At 35.3% G+C, this 23,263-nt stretch overlaps 1 protein-coding gene across 2 annotated transcripts in view; it reads left to right on the plus strand.

Annotated features, from left to right (window-relative positions):
• Positions 1-23,263, plus strand: part of DCHS2 (dachsous cadherin-related 2) — a 264,576-nt gene that overhangs the window by 164,804 nt on the left and 76,509 nt on the right. For both annotated transcript variants that reach the window (XM_039479120.2, XM_074396804.1), the window contains exons 6-10: positions 897-1,084; positions 2,480-2,579; positions 8,488-8,645; positions 9,755-10,598; positions 14,746-14,985. In XM_039479120.2, coding sequence (XP_039335054.1) covers positions 897-1,084; positions 2,480-2,579; positions 8,488-8,645; positions 9,755-10,598; positions 14,746-14,985 — 1,530 coding nt within the window. The remainder of the gene's footprint in view (positions 1-896; positions 1,085-2,479; positions 2,580-8,487; positions 8,646-9,754; positions 10,599-14,745; positions 14,986-23,263) is intronic.

The following is a 23,263-nucleotide window of genomic DNA, read 5'->3' on the forward strand; positions in this document are numbered from 1 at the left end:
CTTACATTCTCACAAGTACATTTTTTTTTCATAAATGATGAGGAAACCAATGATTGGCAGAGCTCTGCCACAGCAGACAGGCTACTGGACTGAGTGCTTGTCTTCGCAAGGCCCCTGGCAACAGGGAGAGGCAGTTAGATGTTATGCCTGGGTCTGCGTGGCTGATACATGAGGGAAATTACCAAAGGCAGTGCAGCTCTAGGCAGAAATATTTGAAATAAAACTTCTGAAGCATTAAGAGTTTTTAGGAAGTCACTATCCATTGCTACCTGTATATTTTGTGAGATAAAAAATATTTTGTGTACATAAACAAAAACTTTTGCCTAAGGAATATTATTTGATTTTCAGAAAGATATTTAGCCGCGATGTTAAAGTAGTGGTAACTGTCATTTGTGTAATCATGTATAGCTTACACAACACTTCTAGATGTGTGATTACATTTCTTCCTGACAGCAATCCCAGGCTCGGAGAGGTCATTACATGTCTGAGGTGGGGAACCTGGGGCCCAAATCCAGAACTTGTGTCGGAGCTAATGTGGTTTCTATCATCCTGTATAGCAGCATAAAGAGGGATAAACAGCAGTTTTAAATCTTCCAAATCATTACTAAATGCCTACAGAGTTTTATCATTTTTATGAATTCTTTTTTTTTTTAGATCAAATGATTGATGGACGATAATTTGAAATACAAAGAATAACAAATTTAAGGTGATATTTTCAGGAGCAACTTGAGAACATTTTTTTCAATAGTACCATAGAACCAAACTTCTGTGTAGATGGGCTTAGAAGTCGCACGTTTGCTCCAAGCTTTGTATTCGGTTTTCCTTCTGGAAATTGTTCCGGCTGTGGTATGCCTGGTACACAGTGCCTGTGTCTTGTTCTGCTCTGTGCTCTGCAGGAGAGTTGATCAGTTGGGTGGCACTGGATCGTGAGCACCAGGGGCATCATCAGATGACTGTGCTAGTGACGGACTGTGGCTCCCCACCACGAAATGCCACCATGGCGGTTTACGTCTCAGTGACTGACATAAATGATAACAAGCCCTTCTTCCCCCAGTGTCTCCCTGGAAAGGAGTTACACGTGAAGGTTTGTGAAGTGGCCTTGCAATGAAGTGGTAATATCTTTAGTCATTTGTTTTGAGCACCATCTTGTGGTAAAACGTGAATTTATCACATCAGTCTTGCAGTCTTGGTGTGGCAAAGCATACTTTTTGTAGAAAACCTAGATATTGTACACATATTTAAAGAAAAAAGTTTTAAAAAGTTAATGGATATCGCTTCTCGGCCTTTTGGCTAAGATCAAGTGTAAAAGTTAATGGATATATGTACTCTTTGGCATTGTACCTCCAGTTGCTTTATAATAATGAGTGTAATTCGGACCTTCGTACACAGACTGAATGGTGTTTCAGGATAATGCTGAGACATGGCTTGTTTTTCCAGTAGTTTTAGTTTACATGCATCTTTTTGTGCAGAACTTCTTAAGGGAAATTGATATACATCTCTAAGATAGTTACTTAAGTGTAGGGGAACAATCAGTAGCTCCTAAGTGGGTAGGTAGGTGGACATCCAGAGATAGTAAAAGTTGGTCCTTTTGATCACATGCACAAACTTGCAACAGTATGTATATTATCTCATCTTTTTCATTTCTGTCTTTTTGTATGTTTTATAACATACATAATAAATTAGAATACCCATTCATTCACATAATAAATAAATATGTTTGGATACTAGTAATTTTTTTAGTGGATGGGTTATAATAATGAAAAGTTTAGAAGCTACCATTCCAGAACAATTGAATTAGACATTCAAATTGTGCTCAAATATACACATTGAACAACTCAACAAGAGTATTGAGGAACTTATAACTTTAAACTGATATTCTGAATCCAGCTTTAAAGAAAATTTCTAACAAAACAAAATATTATTATATTATCATTATGCCTTTTTATGATATCTTTAAAATGTCCTGTGGCTTAATTGGGCAGTTGGACACTAAAACTGAAGTTGAACTTCACATGTGTATTTCGATATTGCAAGACAGCTCCTGATAATTGCTATGTCCTACATGAGGTATGTTTCCTGAATTAAAGGTTCATACTTATTTTAAGCATATTTTAAGCCATAACAACCACCTTTGAAAAATTGTCCTAAGAGATGATGAATATGCTAGAAATCTTAAAATATAAAATACACCACAAATAATTTTTTAGTAAGTTCAATTTCTTTCTTTTTCTTTTTGTCCGAATTAGTTTAGATGCCTCAGATAATTCATTCTAATTGAATAAAAGATTTAATATGAAAGGAGGATGCTTTTTATGGACTTACACCCATATAACTTTTACATGGTACATGTTTGAATTATATGTGAATTTTAAGATAGTTTAAAATGCTTAGTATAATGACTTCATTCATTTAAAGATCCACTGATAGTTCTTTTTAAACTTTTGCTGACTCATTTGTAAGCTGTTTGTTTTAATGGCAGGTTCTGGAAGGTCAACCAGTAAATATGTTGGTTACGACTGTGTTTGCAAAGGATCCTGATGAAGGAAATAATGCAGAAGTTTTATACTCAGTATCTTCAGGTAAAAATTACTGTTCATACAGGATTAAGAACTTTTAGAATTTCTGCTTTCGTTGATCAACTATTCCCTTCTGAGAAAAAGTTACTATTTGGATTACTTAAACTGCTGTAGTTAATCTTGAAAAAACACCAAGTTACAAACAAAATACATTTGCTATTGTCAAGAACTACTTTCAGTTTTTGAAAAAGAATTTATAAGTTAAATGAAAAATCAGAGTAACTTTCTATCATTCATCTTTAGTGAGTAAATTGCAATAACGTGATGTACAAATTTACTTTAATTGATAGGAAAGTGTTAGGGGATAAGAATTGGTATTAAGTATGATTAAGAGTTCCAAGCATCTATGAATCTTTATGAAGACTAAATATTTGTAAGGTCGGAGTAAATCATGCCTACAAAATGTCACATGTACACATATGTGTATGTGTATGGGGAAACTTTATTGAAATGGGCTTACTTTCGTGCTTTCTGTTGGGATATGCAGGCCTCAGATTTTTTCCAGTTATTTATTTTAGTTGGCATTGTGTTTATATAATCTTAAAAGACAATTTGGTACTTTGTCATGGTTCACACAAACATAGGACATAGGAAAGAAGAGACAACATTGCTCTTACCCACAGGTTTGATTATCTTCATGGAAAACCCAAGAGATGCTATAGGCAACCCTTTGGATTTAATAGTCAGTTTTCTGGGAACAATGTCCACCTACGAAACTCACGGATATTTAAAAATGTAGCAGTTTCTAAAGATCTCATTTCCTATGGTGAATTAGCAAAGAACATGAAAGGGTGTAGGGCCCGATCTACTGTGAAGCTAATGAAGCTTAGTTTTGGGGTGTTTTGCTTGCATAGCCTCCCCAGGGTTGAGGGAGAAGTAGACAATTTATTTTTGTTAAGGAGGGCCTCTCAAACTCTATAAACTTCAAAATAACCCAAATAGGATCTGTCTCTGTTAGAAGCATAGAAAAAAATCCAATATAACTTGTGCAAGACTTTCATACAGAAAAGTAAAAAATATTAATGAAGGACATAAAAGAATGAAATGAAAAGCTGTATCATGTTTATGCTTGGGAAGACTCAATATCCTAAAGATGACAATTCTTTTTTTTTTTTAAGATGACAATTCTTAACAAAAATATAATTATTAATTCAGTATGATTTCAATAAAAATTTCAATGAGGATTTGATAGAATTTGACAAGCTGATTCTAAAAGTCATGTGGATGAGTAAAAGACAAGGAATAACTAAAACAATGTCCAAAGAACAAGTGGGAAGTAGGCCTTACCAGGTCTTGATTTGTATAATTTTGTAATTAAGACACTATTATATTGATTCACTGATTAATAAATGGACCAGTTAAAAAGAGTAGGGGTCACACTTGACACATATGGAAACTTGACATATGAGAGTGTGGAAAATAAATGGGGAAAAGAGGGACTATCAGTACATGAAGCTGATATGATTGGTTACCTAGAAGGAAAAAATATCTCTACTCTCAACACACCAAAGATGAATCTTATTAAATGTAGAAACCTTTAACTCTTACAAAAGAAAATATGAGACTGGTTAAATATATGGCATTGAGAATAAAGAAGATGGTTTAAACAAGGAGAAAAGCAGAAACTCACAAAGAGATACATAAAACTATATTAAAATTGAAAACACTACAAAATAGCCCAGTGTTTACAATTTGATTAGTCAAGTCACAAGTTGGGAAAAGATAATTACAGCCCAGTAACCAATACAAAATTATTAAGAACTCCTGCAAGCCAGTAAGAAAAAGACAAATAAATAATAAAGCTGGATGGACAAAGAATATTAACAGACAACTCAAAGAAAAGAAGCCTAAATAATTAAAAAGATTGTTAAGGCATCCAGGACTCCTTGATGTGATGACTTTGAAGAACAGTGAAGCAGTATCTGATAAGATTGGAGATGTGCCTATGCTATACCCTTGCAGTTCTACTTCTGTTACCCTAGAGGAACTCTATATGTGCCCAGTGAGACTGTAACAGGCTATTCACTGAAGCATTATTTCAGTTGTTTGCATAATATGGTGTATTCACGGAATACAACAATGAAAATACAGTAGAGTTTCATACATGGCAGTGTGGATAAATGTTGAATCCAAAGTTAAGCAAGGAAGGCAAGGATTTTACAGAAGATAAAAAGAATTTGATGCAAACAGCAGCTTTGAGTTCATTGCATGCCTTTCATTGGAAAAGTTACATATGTGATTCTTCTCAATACCTCCTTGGTCAGGGAGCAAATTCTTTTCTCATGTTTCTATGCCTGTATAAACCATCCTAATTTCTTTACCTGTCAACATTTCAGAAGTTCTTCCCAAGTTTTCAGGACATTTGAATTGTGAATTATACAGAGGTAGTGAGACTGCAGCACATCCACATTTGTAGGCAGCCCTTCCTCTGTGTCCCTGCTGTCCTCTCCTTCAGAGACTCTCTCCCTGTCCTCCTCCTCTATTATTTTTGTCTTCCCTTTTGTTATTTCTCATATTTATCTTTTTATTGTCTTAGCTTATTCTAATCTGGTCCTTGGGAGGAAGACAAAGTGGCTTTGCATGTGTGTGTTCAAGAATCTTCCTCTGGCTATTAGGTTAGTTAGGTCAATAAGATCTTTACATCTTTTTTTCCTGTTTTATTTGAGGTTGGAGAAGGCACCATGGTGTGCCTGTAAAGATAATGATAGTGAGGAGGAAAGAGACACAAACATACACTGAGATACACACACACACACACACACACACACGAACACACACGGCTGTAATCCTGCTATAATGCTATTATTTAAAAGCAAGCAGAGCTATGGTATACATTCTTTATGGATGTATGAACTGGAAAGATAAACCTCAACTTTAGTTATAAAAGTGACTTTCTACAGAGAAAGAGGAGGGGAATGAGATTTGGAGCTATATACAGGTCCACTCCTTTATTTATACTCTGTTATTTGTTGGAAAATTTTGAAGAAATATTGAAAATTAATCAATCTAAGAAGTGATAATTTGATGTTCATGTATTTGTGAATGTTCAAAAAATTCTTTTTTAAAAATTAGCTTCTAAAATGATACTTAAGGCATATTGATACAAAAATATGGAGATATATATTACATTATTCACATTTATTTTTTATCTGATAGTAAAATAGAAGCAACTACAAAATATATGGTAAAATAACAAGATGAAGATCAGTGTAAGGGGAATAAATGTATGTATCATATTCGTGAATGCATTCTGTGGTATTTCTATGAGAATAAAATCAATGGATTAAGGCATAGAAATCACAACTAATAGATGTTACATAATTGCTTGCTCCATGCTATGAGTTTCTTGAAGACAGGAATTCTTTTTTATTTGCCTTTGTATCTCTAATAACCTATAAAGTATTTGGTCCATAGTAATGACTCAGCAACTGTTGAACTAAAGAATGGAGAGGTACTTCTACTCAGGATTTATCTGATGTTTGAACTATTTGAGACATTCAGATTTTATTGAAGAACACAAATCTGTTGTTTAACTCAAAACCCTATGACACCAATTTGAATTTTAGCATCAATATGAATGTATATATAGATGTGTGCATGTGTATTTTCTGTCCACTGAAAAAGCCTAGAAATCATGACAAACCCAGAAACAATGAGCACCCCTAATGTCCCAAAAATGTTCTCCCAAAACCGTTTTCCACCAAAAGGAACCAGCAGTCCTTGGAGAAATGGTGATGCCATGTCATGGATAGGAAATCTACAAGATGAGTTTGCACCATTTTGTCATAGTTAGAAGGAGGATACTAAACCTAATAGGATCATATAAAGAGACCCAGGAACCAACTTTAAGAAGATGCCAATGTTCAGCAATGAGACAATTTCAGCATCAATAAGGATAATAATGGCAATATATTGAAACACAACTAATATGTTTAAATTCATGCTTAATGATTCCCAAAACAAAAGCAAGACAAAACATTACTTACCATAGTTTGAACACTGGTGGATATTGGTGAACCAACCCATTATTTCAAAAATTGTTAAAGTTTAACTCATCAAGCATTTATCCTGCCTTTCTTATAATGAACTCTTTCTCTGAAAGTTTCTCTTTATTGAAATATTCCAGAAAAATATGAAAAAGGGATGATAAACCAAAACACAGCACATATTGAGTATCCTTTATCCAAAATGCTTGAGACCTAAGTGTTTTAGCTTTTTGGTATTTTTTTAAAATTTTGGAATATTTGCATATACATAATGAGTTTATCTTGAACATGAGGTCCAAGTGTAAACATGAAATTCATTTTTTCATATGCACCTGTATGCATAGCCTGAAGGTAATTTCATACAACTTTTTTTATAATTTTGTGCATTAAACAAAGTTTTGACTATGTCTTGACTACAGCCCATTAGATGAATCAGGCATAGAGTTTCACGTGTAGTGTCATGTCAATACTCAAATTCTGGATTTGTGAACATTTTGGATATCATATTTTTGGATTTGGGATGTCAACTTGTATTAAACTTTACAATACTTAAAAAGTAGTTAATGAAGTCTGGGTGCGGTGGTTCATGCAGATAATGCCAGCACTTTGGGTGGCCAAGGTGGGCAGATCACGAGGTCAGGAGTTCGAGACCAGCCTGACCAATATGGTGAAACCCTGTCTCTAATAAAAAAAAAAATACAAAAATAAGCTGGGTGTGGTGGCACGCACTTGTAGTCCCAGCCACTTGGGAGGCTGAGGCAGGAGAATCGCTTGAACACGAGACACGGAGGTTGCAGTGAGCCAAGATCGCGACACTGCACTCCAGCCTAGGCGACAGAGAGTGACCCCATCTCAGAAAAATAGTTAATGAATGTAGGCTATACATCAGTGGGGCCAATATCAAAAACAACTAGCTTTTGGCCCATGCCTGTAGTCCCAGCTATCTGGGAGGCCAAGGTGTGAGGATCACTTGTGACCATGAACTCCAGGCTGCAGTGAGCTATCATGGCACAGTTATGCTCCAGCTTGGGTGACAGAGAGAGGACTCATCTTTTTTATTTTTATTTTTTAAGGCAGCTAGACATATGCCTCTAAAGGGAAAAACAGTGTTTGTGAAGTAGTCCTGCAAAAAAGAAAAGAAAATCAAATCTGACCTGAATCTAGTCAGTTCTCTAAATCTATCTCCCAAGTTAAGGAAAACAGAGAATAGAGGAACATATTAGACTGCACGTTGGAGATGCATCAGCAAATTAGATCATGGAAAATGTCAGGATACAAGATCCAATTTATGCAACAAATGAATTACAAGGACAAATAAAGAGATGGCTGGCAAGAATCCATAGTTTAAAGAAATATGCAGTATATGGACTTAATTTTGATTCTAATGTAAACAAACAAGAAAAATAAAGAATATTTATGGGATGACTGAAAATTTGAAAACTTACTGAATATTTGGTGATATTAGTGAATCATTATTAATTTTTAAGGTGTAATATGGTACTGTGACATATGCATGTGTTAAAATATTTCTCATTTTTTAGAGATGCATTTTGAAAAATATACAGAAGAAATTATATTATTTCTGGAACTTTAAAAAAATGTGAAAATAGAAGTATATACATCAGGAATAGATTAAATAAGATAGGCCATGAATTGATCGTTGTTTAAGTTAGGTGATGGACTCGTGAAAGTTTACAAAAGGATGTATCCTTTTGTTCACTTTTGTATATGGTTGACATTTTCTGTGATACAACTTTTAAAAGGTGATGTTTCTTGTCTATTTTTAGTGCCATTTTTGTGTTCATACTCTCATAGAATTTAAACCAAATAAATCTTCCCAATGATCAAGATATTGGATTAGGTGATTCTCTGTTTTCGGCATTGCCAATTAATATTCATTTCTTAATTTTCTTTTGTGTTTATAGAAGATAGTTCTGATCATTTTAAGATTGATGCCAACAGTGGTGAAATAAGAACAACCACAATACTTTCATATGATTACAGACCTTCCTACAGAATGACTGTCATGGCCACTGACCAGGGAGTGCCTCCTCTTCAAGGACAGGCAGTTGTTAATATTCAGGTAATGTCATCACCATAAAATGTGGAAGGACATTTAAGGATTTCATTTGACTTTTATTACAAGTTTATAGAGTGAAGATAAATGTAATATGTAGGTATATGAATATGTATGTATGTGACATGAATACTGCTTTAAGAGAGCATTGTACATAGCATATTTAGCTTCTTGATATCACTAGAGAAATGATTTAGATCCAAATTATTTGCAAATTAGCTTTGTACAGTTCTTGACAAGATAGTCATCACTATATTGGTATTTATATTGCTTGTTTATAATGAACAAAAGGTATCTTTTCTTGTACTTATTCCTAATATCAAGGAGCTGGTAAATGTGCAGGAGAAACTTCTTATGTAAACAAATGGCCATGTAATAAATGACATAATTTTTTGTAATTTTTTTTAAATTTAGAAAAGTAACTTCAGATTCATATTTTAAGGTTTTATTTTAATCATAATGGGCAAATACATTGCGGGAAGTCTCCATAGTAGGAAAAAAATTATACCAACCACTCAAAAAGAAGATGACTGTGCATAGCTAGATTCTTTGTGCATGCCTGTAACAATCAGAAATATTAATACAGGTATATACAATAACCAAAGATATATATCCATAAGAACTGTTTTCAAATTATATTATTAGCTTAAGGATATGTGGGTTTAGAGAAAAATCTATATGGTCATACCTCCAGTTTCTTGTTTCAGACAAACAAAGACATATGATACTTAAATGTACACAGATGATGTCATTATGGATAGATTGGTCTGTAATATTTACAGTAATTTGGAGAACTAGCTATCCTGCCTTCCCATTGAAGAATCACAAGGCTACAGTTCAGCTTAACTGTAGCATGGCTTCATCAAGCTATCATTTCACACAATGCAGCAAACTGGGAAACAGAAAATTCTGTACCTCTTATCTCCTAAATATTGTGCAATTTTTGATCTTCTGAGATATGCTGGAATTATATAATATACAAAAGACACTTCTCACTAATTAATGTGTGATCACATACATGAAAGGAATTTGTTTTCAAAATAATATTATTATAGGTATTGATTAAACTGTTTTTAAAATACTCCAAATTAATATCTCTTTTATTTGTATTTCAGGTGATCCCACTATCCAAAGGGAGAGCAATCATTTCTCAGAATATTAGACATTTAGTTATACCAGAAAATTTGAAGCCCACAAAAATAATGAGCTTGATAAAGGCACCTGATCACCTTCACCAACATTATAATGGAAAGTTACATTTTAGTATTGTTGCAGATGATAAGGATGGACACTTTGAAATAGACAGCTCAACTGGAGACTTGTTTCTTTTTAAGGAACTTGATTATGAAACGACATCTCATTATCTTTTCAGGGTGATTACTACAGACCATAGTAAAAACCTTTCCCTGAGTAGCACAGTTTTCCTTAGTATTGATGTGGAAGATCAGAATGACCATTCCCCGTCTTTCCAGGATGAGCTCATTGTGATCAGCGTAGAGGAGAATGTTCCCATAGGAACTCTGGTGTACATCTTTAATGCCAAAGATGGTGATGGCAGTTTTTTGAACAGTAGAATACAATACTACATTGAATCCCACAACCCTGGCATGAATCCATTTCTCATCCACCCCTCATTTGGCACATTAGTCACTGTGTCCCCTCTTGACAGAGAGAGCCTTCCAACTGTCACCCTGACAGTAACTGCGTCTGATCAGGCTGTGAATGTTACAGACCGGCGACTGAGATCACTGACGGCACAAATAGTGATTTTGGATGTAAATGACCACAAGCCCACTTTTATGTCTTTTCCCTTTGCCCATGTGAAAGAGGATGTCACAGTGGGCTCCTTGGTGCACCGTGTAACTGCTCATGATCCAGATGAAGGAAGGAATGGAAAAATAACATACAGCATCCTCTCAGGAAATGAAAACATGGTGTTTATGCTAGATGAGTCATCAGGTACAGTGCCCTATATGTCACTTTTTAAAATATTTTATTTTATTGTGGTAAGAAAACATGAGACCCACCCTCCTAACAAAGTTTTAAGTGTGCAATACATTGTTGTTGACTATGGGTTCAATGTTGCACAGCATAGCTCTAGAGATTATTCACCTTGCTTAACTGAAACTTTAGTTTCTGCCGTTCTCCTTTCCATCCAGCCTCTGACAATCACCACTGCACTCTTTGCTTCCATGAATTAGACTATTTTAGACACTTCATGTAAATGGAATCATGGAGTTTTGTCTTTTTGTGACTGGCTTATTTTACTTAGCATAAGGTCCTCAAGATTTATCCATACTGTCACATCTTGCAAAACACCTTTCTCTTTTAAGGCTGATTGTCTTCAACTGTATGCACATACCACATATTCTTTAACCATTCATCTGCCGATTAACATTCTTAGGTTGTTTCTACATCTTGGCTATTGTGGATGGTGCTGCAGTAAACATGGATGTGCTCTCTTCAAGATCCTGATTTCAATTCTTTTGTATAAATATCCAAAAGTGGAGTTGCTGGGTCATATGATGGTTCTGTTTTTATTTTTTGAGGAACATCCATACTATTTTCAATAGTGGCTATAACATTTTGGATTCCCACCAAAAGTGTAAAGGGTTCCAACTTCCCTACGGCCTCACCAATGCTTGTTGTCTTTTATTTTTTCAGTAATAGGCATCCTAACACGTATGAATGACATCTCATTGTGGTTTTGACTTTCATTTCTCAAATAATTAGTGACATTAAACATTTTTTTCATATATCTGTTAGCCATTTGTATGTCTTTTTTGGAGATATTTCTATTCAAATCTTTTGTCCATTTTAAAATTAGGTTATTTGCTTTTTCTTATGTTTAGTTATAGGCATTACACACACACACACACACACACACACACACACACACACACACACACTGGATATTAACCCCTCATCAGATAAATTGTTTGCAAACATTTCCTCCCATTCTATAGGTTGTCTTTTTCTTTACTCTTCAGAAGCTTCTTAATTGTACATAATCTCCCTTGTTTATTTTTGTTTTTGTAGTCTGGTTTTTGTTGTGTATCCATGAAATAATTGCCAAGACCCAGGTCACAAAGCTTTCCCCCATGTGATTCCTTCTAGGACTTTTATAGTTTCAGGTATTACATTTAAGTCTTTAATCCGTTTTATTTTGTTTAATTTTTGCATGGTATAAGCTTAGGATACAACCTTATTCATTTGCATGTGGATATCCAATTTCCCCACACCATTTGTTAAAGAGATTAACCTTTTTCTAATGTGTATTATTGGCAACATTGTTCAAGATCAATTGACCATATACATGTGGATTTATTTCTGAGCTCTCCACTCTGTTCCATTGGCCTAAGTGTTTGTCCTATGCCAATACCATAGTGTTTTGATTACTATAGCTTTTTAATATATCGAAGTCAAGAAGTGTGATGCCTCCAACTTTGTTCTTTCTCAAGATTATTTTGACTGTTGGGGTTCTTCGAGATTCCATTTGAATTGCAATATTATTTTTTTCTATTTCTGCAACAAACGCCATTGGGATTTTGGTGGAGATTGCATTGAATCTGTAGATCAGTTTGTCACTTTGGGTAGTGTGATCATTTTAATGATATTAGACCTTTCACTCTGTGAACATACGTGTCTTTCCATTTGTATCTTCTTTAATTTCTTTCATCAATGTCACCTCCTTAGTTAACTTTATCCCGAAGTGTTTTATTTTATTCCTTTTTGTGCTATTGTCAATAGAATTGTTTTTCTAATTTCCTTTTCAGATAGTTATTGTTAGTGTATAGAAATGAAGTGATTTGTGAATGTTGGTTTTTGTACCCTACCTTTTCTGAATTTATTTGTTCTAACAGTTTTTTGGTGGAGTCTTTAGGGTTTCCTACATATGAGATCATGTAATCTACAAACAGGGATAATTTTACTTCTTCCTTTCTGATTTGGATGCCTTTCATTTCTTTTTCTGCCACTTCCAATTAAAGCCTCTCATCACTTGCTTATATTTACCTTTTTCATTTTCTTCTCTTAAAATGATGGTTCTCAAGATACATATGGTTTAACCTTTTTTGACTTCTTTTGTTGTTTAATTTAGGTATATATAATAGGCACAGAGGTTGTATTTGGAAAACCAACTTTAATTGTCCTGTTAGTTAATATTAACTATGCTCTGTAGCTAGCTGACATTATGGGCTGAATACACAACAGAAGACTTCTTTGTGCCCATTGTGAGTCCTTGCAGGGTAGGATATGGTACCAAAAGTGAATAAAGATAGCAGTATGACAGATCAAAAGCATTGTTCAAGGACTTTGATATGGAAACTTATCTTTGAGATTATACAAACATATGTTTGTAAGTGTTGGAAATAATATATATTTTTAATGGCTGAATTCATTTGGATATTAAGACCCTTGCTTTTCACATCAATTGTAACATTTAGTTTTTTAAAGAAGCATTTATTCACTGTCAGGTACTCTGCAGAAATGTCACTCACTCTCACTTCACTTGTCTTGCTGTCACCATGTTGCTAGGTAACATCTATTATATGTTTTTTATGCTGCTGATGGAAGAATAAATGTACACATTTTTAGTCTTTTGACTTTAAAAATGAACTTCCCTCTACTCATTTTTAAGGGGATATTGAAAAATTAATGAACTATCATCTTATTCACTAAAAAAAAAAGTTATTTCTACATAAACCTTAGAAAAAAATATCAGATATATACCATTTGGCCCAACTGTTAGTTAAAAGCATTATTTGGAATGGAATTGAATGTGTAGGATTTGGAAGTCATGATTATAGTCTGGCTATATTCCGTTGGAAAATTTCATCAAAATATTTATTAAATCCTGTACATATGGTTTCATTCTGAGGCACGCATGGACACCACCTAAATGCCCAACTGACAGAGAAATAGTCCAGACACAGGCTGCCGATATCTGTTAGAGCTGAGGCTCTCCAAGGACCTGTTTCAGTAATATTTGGAATGTGTTCCAAGATAGCTAAGGAAGGTATATTTCAGATTGTTAAAAAGGATGGATAAAATTAGACTTGTGTTTTGGTAATATAGGTCCCAGAATCTCTTGAGTAATTGCAGTGACTGTTTCAATGGAAGTGTTTTTCAAAGACATAAAATGATAATTGCCAAAAGCATTCATATGAGATGGGATATTTTTTCTCTCACAAGGCTCATATTTCTTATAAAGAAGACAGTGAGTTTTTTTGGTGGCTATGGCTGTGAAATATAAAGTGATGAGTAATTTAAAACAAAACTATTTTATAAAATAGAATTCAGTAAACCTCTAAGTATTTAAGAAAAATTCTTATAAAATGGGAGACGCAAACAGCAATCTTAAAAGCAAAATGTAATAATTGGAATCATGTAATAACTATCTATGTGCAAGTCTTTATTATACCTGACTTACATGGTTTATATGCTAAAATGGCAGTGGGATAGAGACATGTTTTACTTGTGGAGATTATTGTCTGAGTTATAACATCTTTGCTCTATTTTTTTTCTTTTGTTGAAATAGAGTCTTGCTCTGTTGCCCAGGCTGGAATTAAGTGGTGCAATCTTAGCACACACAGCCTCCGCTTCCTGGGTTCCAGTGATTCTCTCACCTAAGCCTCCCAAGTAGCTGGGATTACAGGTGCCCACCACCATGCCTGGCTAATTTTTTGTATTTTTAGTTGAGACGGGGTTTCACCACATTGACTCAGCTGGCCTTGAACTCCTAACCTCATGCATGAGGTGTTATGTGACATGATGATATATATTGTTAGTATCCCACATATTTTTAAAAATGAGGTAGATGTTGAGACTAGATAATTTTAATGTAGTGCTCTCAGTAGATAATTGAATAACATAGATTATTTTTGAATTGTTTTGTTTGATATAATTTAAATTGGGATGACTTTTCTGATTAAAAATGTTAGCTTTTAATTGTAGATAGTGTATACATTTAAAGACGGTTTAATACAGTTCATATTTTAGCAGTTAAGACTTCTGAATGTTTACCTAGGTAAACAAGATAGACATAAGTGGAGTAAGCATGACTTTCATAAGAATATATGTTGCTTTTCTTCTGTTTTCGAAACAGGCTTACTAACTACAACTTGTCCTTTGGATTATGAAATGAAAACTCAGCACATTCTGACTGTTCTGGCACTGGATGATGGCACACCAGCACTTTCTTCATCCCAGACTTTAACAATTACTGTTCTAGATGTAAATGATGAAGCTCCAGTATTTAAGCAGCAGCTGTATGAAGCTTCAGTGAAAGAAAATCAAAATCCAGGGGAGTTTGTCATAAGGGTTGAAGCTCTGGACAGAGATTCAGGTAATTTAAAAATACGGAAAATATGCATTAATTCTTAAAAAAATTGAAGATTATAATTGACATAATTTATAACAGTTATGGCTCAGGAAAAATAAACAGTTGCTAGTTATCTCAAATTTCTAATACTTTCATTTGCACCCACACAGAAACATATACACCTGTAAAGATATACATATATAACATAATATAGGATTTGCTGTATTAACTTTATTACTATTTATAACAGGGTGAAACACACCTAATTAACATTTGCTTGTATTAACCTTATTATTATTTATATTACGGTGATACACACCCAATTAACATATACTGTATTGACTTGACCTTGATAATTGAAGTATGGACAAAGCATCACATTTCTTTCAGAGTATGAAAGTTAGATACATTGAGAACAAGAAGCGAAATCTTTATTTCCTCTGTATATAGCATAGTGGAAGAGCTGTGGTGCTGGTGTCAGACCACCTGGGTTTGAATCCTAGAACTACCATTTACTTACGCCATGTGACCTTGAACAGGTTACTAATCTTTTCTATTTCCCTACTTATCTGTGATATGGAGATAATATCAGTGCCTAAATTATAGTTTTGTTATGAGCATGAATGAATTATTACATCTAAAGAGCTTAGACCAGTGTCTGACACAATAAATGGTCAATATGTTAACTTTATCACTATTTTTACTAAATTCAACCACTGTGTCCAGACAAATGACTTTGGAGTGAACAGTTAACTATGGTTAGGAATTTACAAATTTCTTAGACTTGCTTTTCAACATCACTGTGGCTGTTTTGGCAATTAAGTTTCACCAATTTAATCATATTCTGCTTTTACCTTAAACAAAATTACAAAAATTACAGTGCTGTGTTTCACAGAATTTTTCCATCTGAACTAGTATGAATAGTTTATATTCCCATTCAGATGGGCAACACTGAACTAATATGAATATGAATATTATATGAATATAAACTATTCGTGTTAGTTATCTTTAATAATCCAGTCTTTTAAAATTTAAATCTGTATATAGCAAATGGCATTATATATCAATGTAATATTTTGTTATATTTTTGCAAGAATTGTGATAGATATTTTTATGAAAATAATATTAACAATAGCATTTCCTTGTACATTGTTAATTTAAGGGGCAAAAGATACATTTACATGAAATTTTAAACCAAATTAAAAATATTTCAATACTGGGCCTATTTGGAAAACATCTTCTCTTAACAAAATGTACTTTACGTGAATTTATATGTGATGTTACGAACACTTTTCAAGGGCTACCCCAATTTTCTGTCTTTGACCAGAGTGGGGCAGTGTGATCAAAGAGTTTTCCTAAGAGGCGACATTGAAGCATGCTAACGATTGTTTACTCCAATCTGTGCTTAGAACTTTGCACATTTTTGGCAGTATTCATTTTTAGGGTGGCAGAAACAATGAAAAATATACATAGGCTTTGTGTTTTAGAATATTTTCTTCTCAATAAAGTTCTCTTAGAGTGTTATCTGTAGAAACAGAGCAGTATAGAACACTGGGCAACACAAAAACTACTCCCCAAAGTATGTAGACATACACTGAACCTTATGCTGATGTGTGATTTTGCTATCAGTAAGGTATGTAAAATGCTTCTTCCCTTTGGCCTTGCTTTATTTTATGAATTTTATTTTTTTAATGGATTCTACTAGAAAGATTCCTTTTGCTTTAACGCTTGAAGAGGGACAAAAGAATTTCTCTCAAAATTTGCATATATTAACCAAAGACAATTACCATAAATATATTCTTCTGATTTTACTGTCAAATTGCCCAGTTTTAATGCTATTTTCATTTAGAATGAATTGTCTACAACCTACTAATTATAATTGAATTGAAACTTTATTATTCTAGAGATTATGGTTTGCCAACTGGAAATTTAGACACAAAATTGCTGTTTTTATGGATTAATGGATGTTTGAAATACACATTAACATCTTCATGAGTCTCATGTAACCTTACGTATTTTGGAGACAATTTTGATTTACTAGGAAATCTCAGTGTTTTTAATGAGGCCAGATCTGTTAAGTAGATGATTACGTCAATATATGTGAATATTTGTGTATATGTACATACTTTTGAATATATTTTCCCTCAATCTTTTTCTTTTTTGATTATTGGGTTAAAACAATGAAAATAGGATTATGCATGAGAATTAAATGACATAGTCAGGATTTTAACATAACTGGCATTACACTGGAATTTATTAATGGTTTACTTTATAGTATGTATTTTTTATAAATACCATAGCATTACTCAATACTAGAGAGCTTAACATGTGTTTTCTAGCATTCTATGATGCAGTTTTTAAAAATGTAAGTATACAGTGTTATTTGGTATTCAAAACCCAGAGGGATTTGAGCACTGAATGTTTATGGTGTATGACTCACACTAGCTCTAGCAGGAGTTTCTTCTTATATTAAAAGGAAAAAACAACTACCAGATTTTAACTAACGTATTAAAACTACAGAATTTGGTGCCACCAACAAGAGCTCTATTGTTAGTGAAAAAAGATCTCCCCCTGCGGTGCCCTTTCCTCACTCCCAAGAGGAAAGGGTGCCCCACTGGGAATACCAGTCACTTATGTTCGCTCAAGGGTGTCGAACACAAAATAACAGTACATTGCCACAATAAAATATAGAACTCATTAATGAGATGTTATTCTCTATTCCATAAAAATGTATTCTATATCTGGGTCATCTTCAGTAAACTACATCTGGTTTTCTGGAATCCCTTGTGCTACGCTACAACTGCACTGCCTAAGTCTACACTTGGAGCCAGGGAGAAACACCGTATTTCATCAAATTTAAAACACCATTAATTGTTAAGATGCATCTACTTTCAGAAATGTGAAAAGCAAATGTATCTTAGAATTAATGCAATATGGTAAATAGGGGCTCCCTCCCTTGGCTTTGGAATACTCCTACTGGGCTGATAGCTTTATCTTCATAGGAAGTTTCAAGGTGCCATTCTGTATACCCTTTAGAAGGTGACTTATTTGTATGTATACCAAAGAATAAAGGTTAAAAATGTTTAAAAAAATCTGAATGTATGGCATTTTGTAACAATAATTTCTCACTTGAGTGGACAATACTATCTGGCTATTCAGTTTATTTTAAATTCTTCTTTATGGCATGGCATTTCCTCTGCATCATATACAAAGGCAAAATATCCACCAACTTTCCTCCATAGTTTATTTAAAGAGAACATACTCCTAATGCTTTGTTTTTATTTATTTATTTATTTATTTTTTATTTTTATACAGACAGAATCTCACTGTGTCGCCCAGGCTGGAGGGCAGTGGCCCAATCATGGCTCGCCTCAGCCTCAAACTCCTGGCTTCAAGTGATCCTCCAGCCTCCACCTCCTAAAGTGTAGGGATTGCAGTCATGAGCCACCACGCTGGGCCCCTCTGCACTTTATTAGTAGTTGTTCATTGACGTGCCCGTCATTCTTTCTTCAGTGGCATTGGCCGACCATTTAGATTCAATCTAATTACTCCAGGGATGCATAAGGAGATCCACGAGATTCAGGTGCAGGTCAATCTTACTGGCTTTGCACCATTCTAGCAACTTTGATTATACCAGTCCCAAGAGAAGGATTTAGAGGTGGGCTAGATTATAGGGCATTTCAAAGGTTGAATTTCCCAATCCAAGGCTATGGAACATTTGCTAGGAAAGTCACAACAGCATGCTAATGAAGCCACCACCCACTTAAGCTGCAGTACTTCTGCTAACCCCTTAGGACTGTTATATTTGCCTTGGCTCTCTCTGTATAAATTTTCTCTCCATATAAAAAAAGATTCTATGATAAACACATTTGCATAAACATAAAAAATAAGCAGATGAAAAAGAATAAGGATCAGTCATAACCTCACTCACTCAGAGACAATCACTGTTAAAACTTTGGTATATATTCTTAATACATTTAATATATAGCATTATAATTATGTAAATGCTCATTTGTCTGCTTTTTCTCGAGGCTGTGAACTTCTCCTGGACTCAGGACTTTTTATTTATTAATATTTTTATTCCAAGTTCTTAGAGTGGTGCAAGATATGATGTAGGAACTCCATAAACATTTTTGACCATATGGTCTGAGAAACTGAAGCATGTCTGACATAAGCTTCCTCAGGCTGCCTTTACTGTTCATAATTTATTCATTTATTTATTTCTTTATTCATTCAGCCAGGCATAATTCTATTTTTCCTTTAGAAATGCCTGACTGTGGGTCATTGTACAGTTGAGGCATTACACAAAAAAAAATCTTGGCTGGACACGGTGGCTCATGCCTGTAATCTTAGTGCCTTGGGAGGTCGAGATGGGAGGACTGCTTGAAGCCAGGAGTTCAAGACCAGCTTGGACAACATAGCAAGACCTTGCCTTTACGAAAAAATTATAAAAATTAGTTGGGCATGGTGGTACGCTCCTGTAGTCTCAGCTAATCAGCAAGCTGAAGTGGAAGGATGGCTTGAGCCCAGGAATTTGCTGCAGTGAGCCATGATTGTGCCTCTGCACACTCCACCCTAGGTGGCAGAATGAGAGTCTGTCTTAAAATAAAAAGAAAAGAAAAATGATCTTCCTAAAAATAACACACCCCGGCAAGAATTCTTTATTATTTCTCCATAGTTTGAGGAAGAGGAGGATAAGGTTTTGTGCCTTTTAGCTTAACAGTCAGCTTTCCTCTCTGCCCTCAGCTCCTATTACTGTCCCATCTTTTACTCTAGGATAGAATTCAGCAAAACTTTCTCTGATAAAGGACTAGGGAGTACTTATTTTAGGCTTTGTGTGTTTTATGGTCTCTTTTGTGCAACCCTGACACTATAGCAAGACAGCAGCCATAATTAATATTGTGCCTGTATTTCAATAAAACCTTACATAAACAGGGAGCAGGCCAGATTTGACCACTGGACTGTAGTTTGCCAATCCCTAGTCTAATGCATGTGTCTCGTTAAGACACCTGTTACTTGCTGCCTTCTACTCATCATATCCCATTTTCATGATGTCATCATAATGGTGTATCAACGTAATGTTCCATTGGATGCCAAGATGATCAATATCTCTACCAACTAGATGATGATCAACAGTGTTTACATAAAGATGTTTACAGAAAGTTTACATAAAGATGGGTGGAAGCAAATGACTTCTGATAGTTTTATAAATTAGTATCAAAAGTTGCTTCTCAAAAGGTGCTCCCTGGGACCAGTGGCACCATTATCCATCCCCAGTCTATGAAAAACTGCACCCATTCTGCTTTTCAAGGATGCTGGTGACCTTCTAATACCTTTCCCAGTGTACTTATGAAGGGAGGGTCCTCTGAACTCTCAGGAAAGTTAGTGGGGAAGTTTGGTGAGCATGTCATACATGATAAATTCATTCTAACATTCTCATTTCTGTAAGCTTTGGATTCTTCATAGTATTCAAAGGAAGATCTAGTGCAGGCATCCCTAAACTACAGCCCGCGGGCCGCAGCGGCCCCCTGAGGCCATTTATCCGGCCCCCCGCCGCACTTCAGGAAGGGGCACCTCTTTCATTGGTGGTCAGTGAGAGGAGCACAGTATGTGGCGGCCCTCCAATGGTCTGAGGGACAGGGAACTGGCCCCCTGTGTAAAAAGTTTGGGGACGCCTGATCTAGTGTCTCAACCTCAGTGATTATAGGTCACCATTGAATCCAACCAGTCAGAGATACTCTCAAGAGATACAATTCTATGAGCTAACACATTAAATTTTGACTCTCTAGCAAACAATAGCAATATAGTCTATTTATCTATCGGTGAATCCATCCTAAACCAATATTATATCTTCCTAGGTTTCACATTCTTAGAATTGATTTCCACCCATATTTACCAGGTTTGTGTCATATAAGTTAGAAAAATCTTACTATTCTTTTAAAACTATAAGCTTTCTTCAACTGAGTCAGATTTGCACTTGGCTACCTGAGTTATGTTGAATTCTGACTCTGGTTATGGGTATTTACATGAATAGGCATTTCCTTGCAAGGTACTTGTTATACCTGCCACTCAATTTGGGTCTGATCTTCAGGGAGGTTAATTTTAGGGCTTCTATACAGGAGCGCTCCAGCTTTGTAACTATGACTTGAACTACAGGTTTAAAGCCTCAGCTTGTAGTTATCTTTTTATAGTTTCCTAGTTCTTTGAAAAACAATCTTCTACGTCATAGACCTTTTTGCTAGTATGTGGTCAAAGTCAGCACCATTTGGTTCTCTAAGGAATTCGAGTCCTTTAAGAGTCACTTTATCAGTCGAACACGGCTGATAATTTAATTAATTGTGACAGCTCTCCAATTATTGAATTCCTAGCATTCCATTTCCCATGGTTAAGGAACTCATCACTGCATTCAAAGCCTAAGACATAAAACCAAACCAACCTCAGAGTCTCTGTTACCTGAGACACAATTCTGGTGGCAAGTACTCTATCAGCCATATTCAGTCAGGAAGAATAGATGCCGCAAACAGATGTCGGATGAATGAGTAAGCAAGAGGGAATACTGAGATAACCAAAACAACAAAAACAAAACTCTAGAAGGCAGCTACCACCCCTAATACTGGGAAAGAAGAGGTTTGGATTATCAGACCCTAGGGAGAAAATGAGGGAAGGGACCTTGCAGAGCCTGGTTCTGGGAGTAGTGAAACAGACTGAATAGCATTGCTCATGATGACAGTAAGTAACTAGGAAGAAGGAAGTCCTGTTTTCTGTCCTGACTTTCACTCTCCTTCTAGTTTCCGTTTGTGGCAAACCCTAGGAGAGGGGTAGTTGGCGATGGAGAATGTGGTTTGCAGATCCCAAGCACCAGCCTCACAGGGCAGAATACAGAAGAACAGATTTGGATCTGAGACACTATGGTTTAATAAATAATACACCATGTGAAGAACTGAGAGGAGCAGGCATAGGGAGCAGCCACTACAGAGGCCTCAGGAGAAAGAGGCTTAGCATGTTCAGAGAACAGAAAGGAAACCAGTGGGATAAGAATATAGCAAGGGAGTGAGTCCCTGAGAAGAGGTTGGAAAAATATGCAGAACCCACATCATATGGAACTTTGGGGACTGTGGTAAGGTATTTGGATTTGATTTTGAGCTAATTCAGACATACTTTCTTCCCTCTTACCCATTAATTCCTATTCATCTTAAGGGTCTCTGGTTACATAAAGGGCAACTCAACTTACCCATCATGTCTTATTGGGGGAATTGTAACTACCAGCTTGCTTATCTGTATACAGTGCTATATTGTAGACACTGTGAGGGTAGAGAATTTGTCTGTTTACCAGACGGTATATTTTTAGTACATGGTTTGGTACCTTAGCACCTAGGATCACTCTTTACATATGTTAGTTCAATGAGATAATTAATGACCAAACTATACCTGAGATGTCTTCTCTGATCCACTCCCTCAGTGATTTCATATATTCTATCACACTTTCTGTAACTTGAGGATCTAATTATCTTCCCCTCTAGAGGGGAACTCTGAGGACGAAGGTAACTATCAGTGGTGCTTTTCCAGTACCTGACACTTAGTGCATTCATAAGTGAACAAACGAACGAATAAATGAACGAACCAGCCAAACAGATGACTGGAGCTCAGTGCATGTGCATGGATGTGATCTGCATATTGATGCAAACTGAAGACATGAATGTGTAGCATGAGATGACAATGGTGTGATGGCCAGCACATTGTCAATGAGCCCTACTCCAGGGAGCAAGAGAAAAATATGTCATAGAGAAACAAACAAACAAAAATACTCTTTTTCTTTTATTTTTTACTCCTCTCTTCCTCATGCCTTCCTTCCCTCCCTCCTTTTGTTCCTTCTTTTCTTTCTTTCTTTCTTTTTTTTTTAAATGTCTGTCAGCCATATATGATACCACAGAGAAGACAAGTTAGGTAAGAGCTAGAAATGGCCAGTGGATTTTGTAATCAGAAGGTCATGGTCACTGTAGAAAGAATAACTGGGAATGGCATGATTTGAAGCTAGCTATAGACTGAATATGATTTTCAAAAGAAATTTGGCTACAAAGAGAAGGAGAAAAAAGCCTGATTCTTATAGCTAGGGAAGGATGTAATTTAAGGAAAAAAAGTTTTAGGAGAAAGACTAGACCTGACAGGAAAATTCTGGGAGTATGTTTGAAGAATGACTTCGCCATTGAGACAGGGAGTAAGGGGAAGAGTTGAATACAGGTGCAGAGGGTGAGGGAGTTCTTCCCCAGTGCCCTCTTTCTCTCTGGAAAATGGAAAGGGAAGT

Source organism: Saimiri boliviensis, chromosome 3 (assembly GCF_048565385.1).
Source record: "Saimiri boliviensis isolate mSaiBol1 chromosome 3, mSaiBol1.pri, whole genome shotgun sequence".
NCBI classification, from domain to species: Eukaryota; Metazoa; Chordata; class Mammalia; order Primates; family Cebidae; genus Saimiri; species Saimiri boliviensis.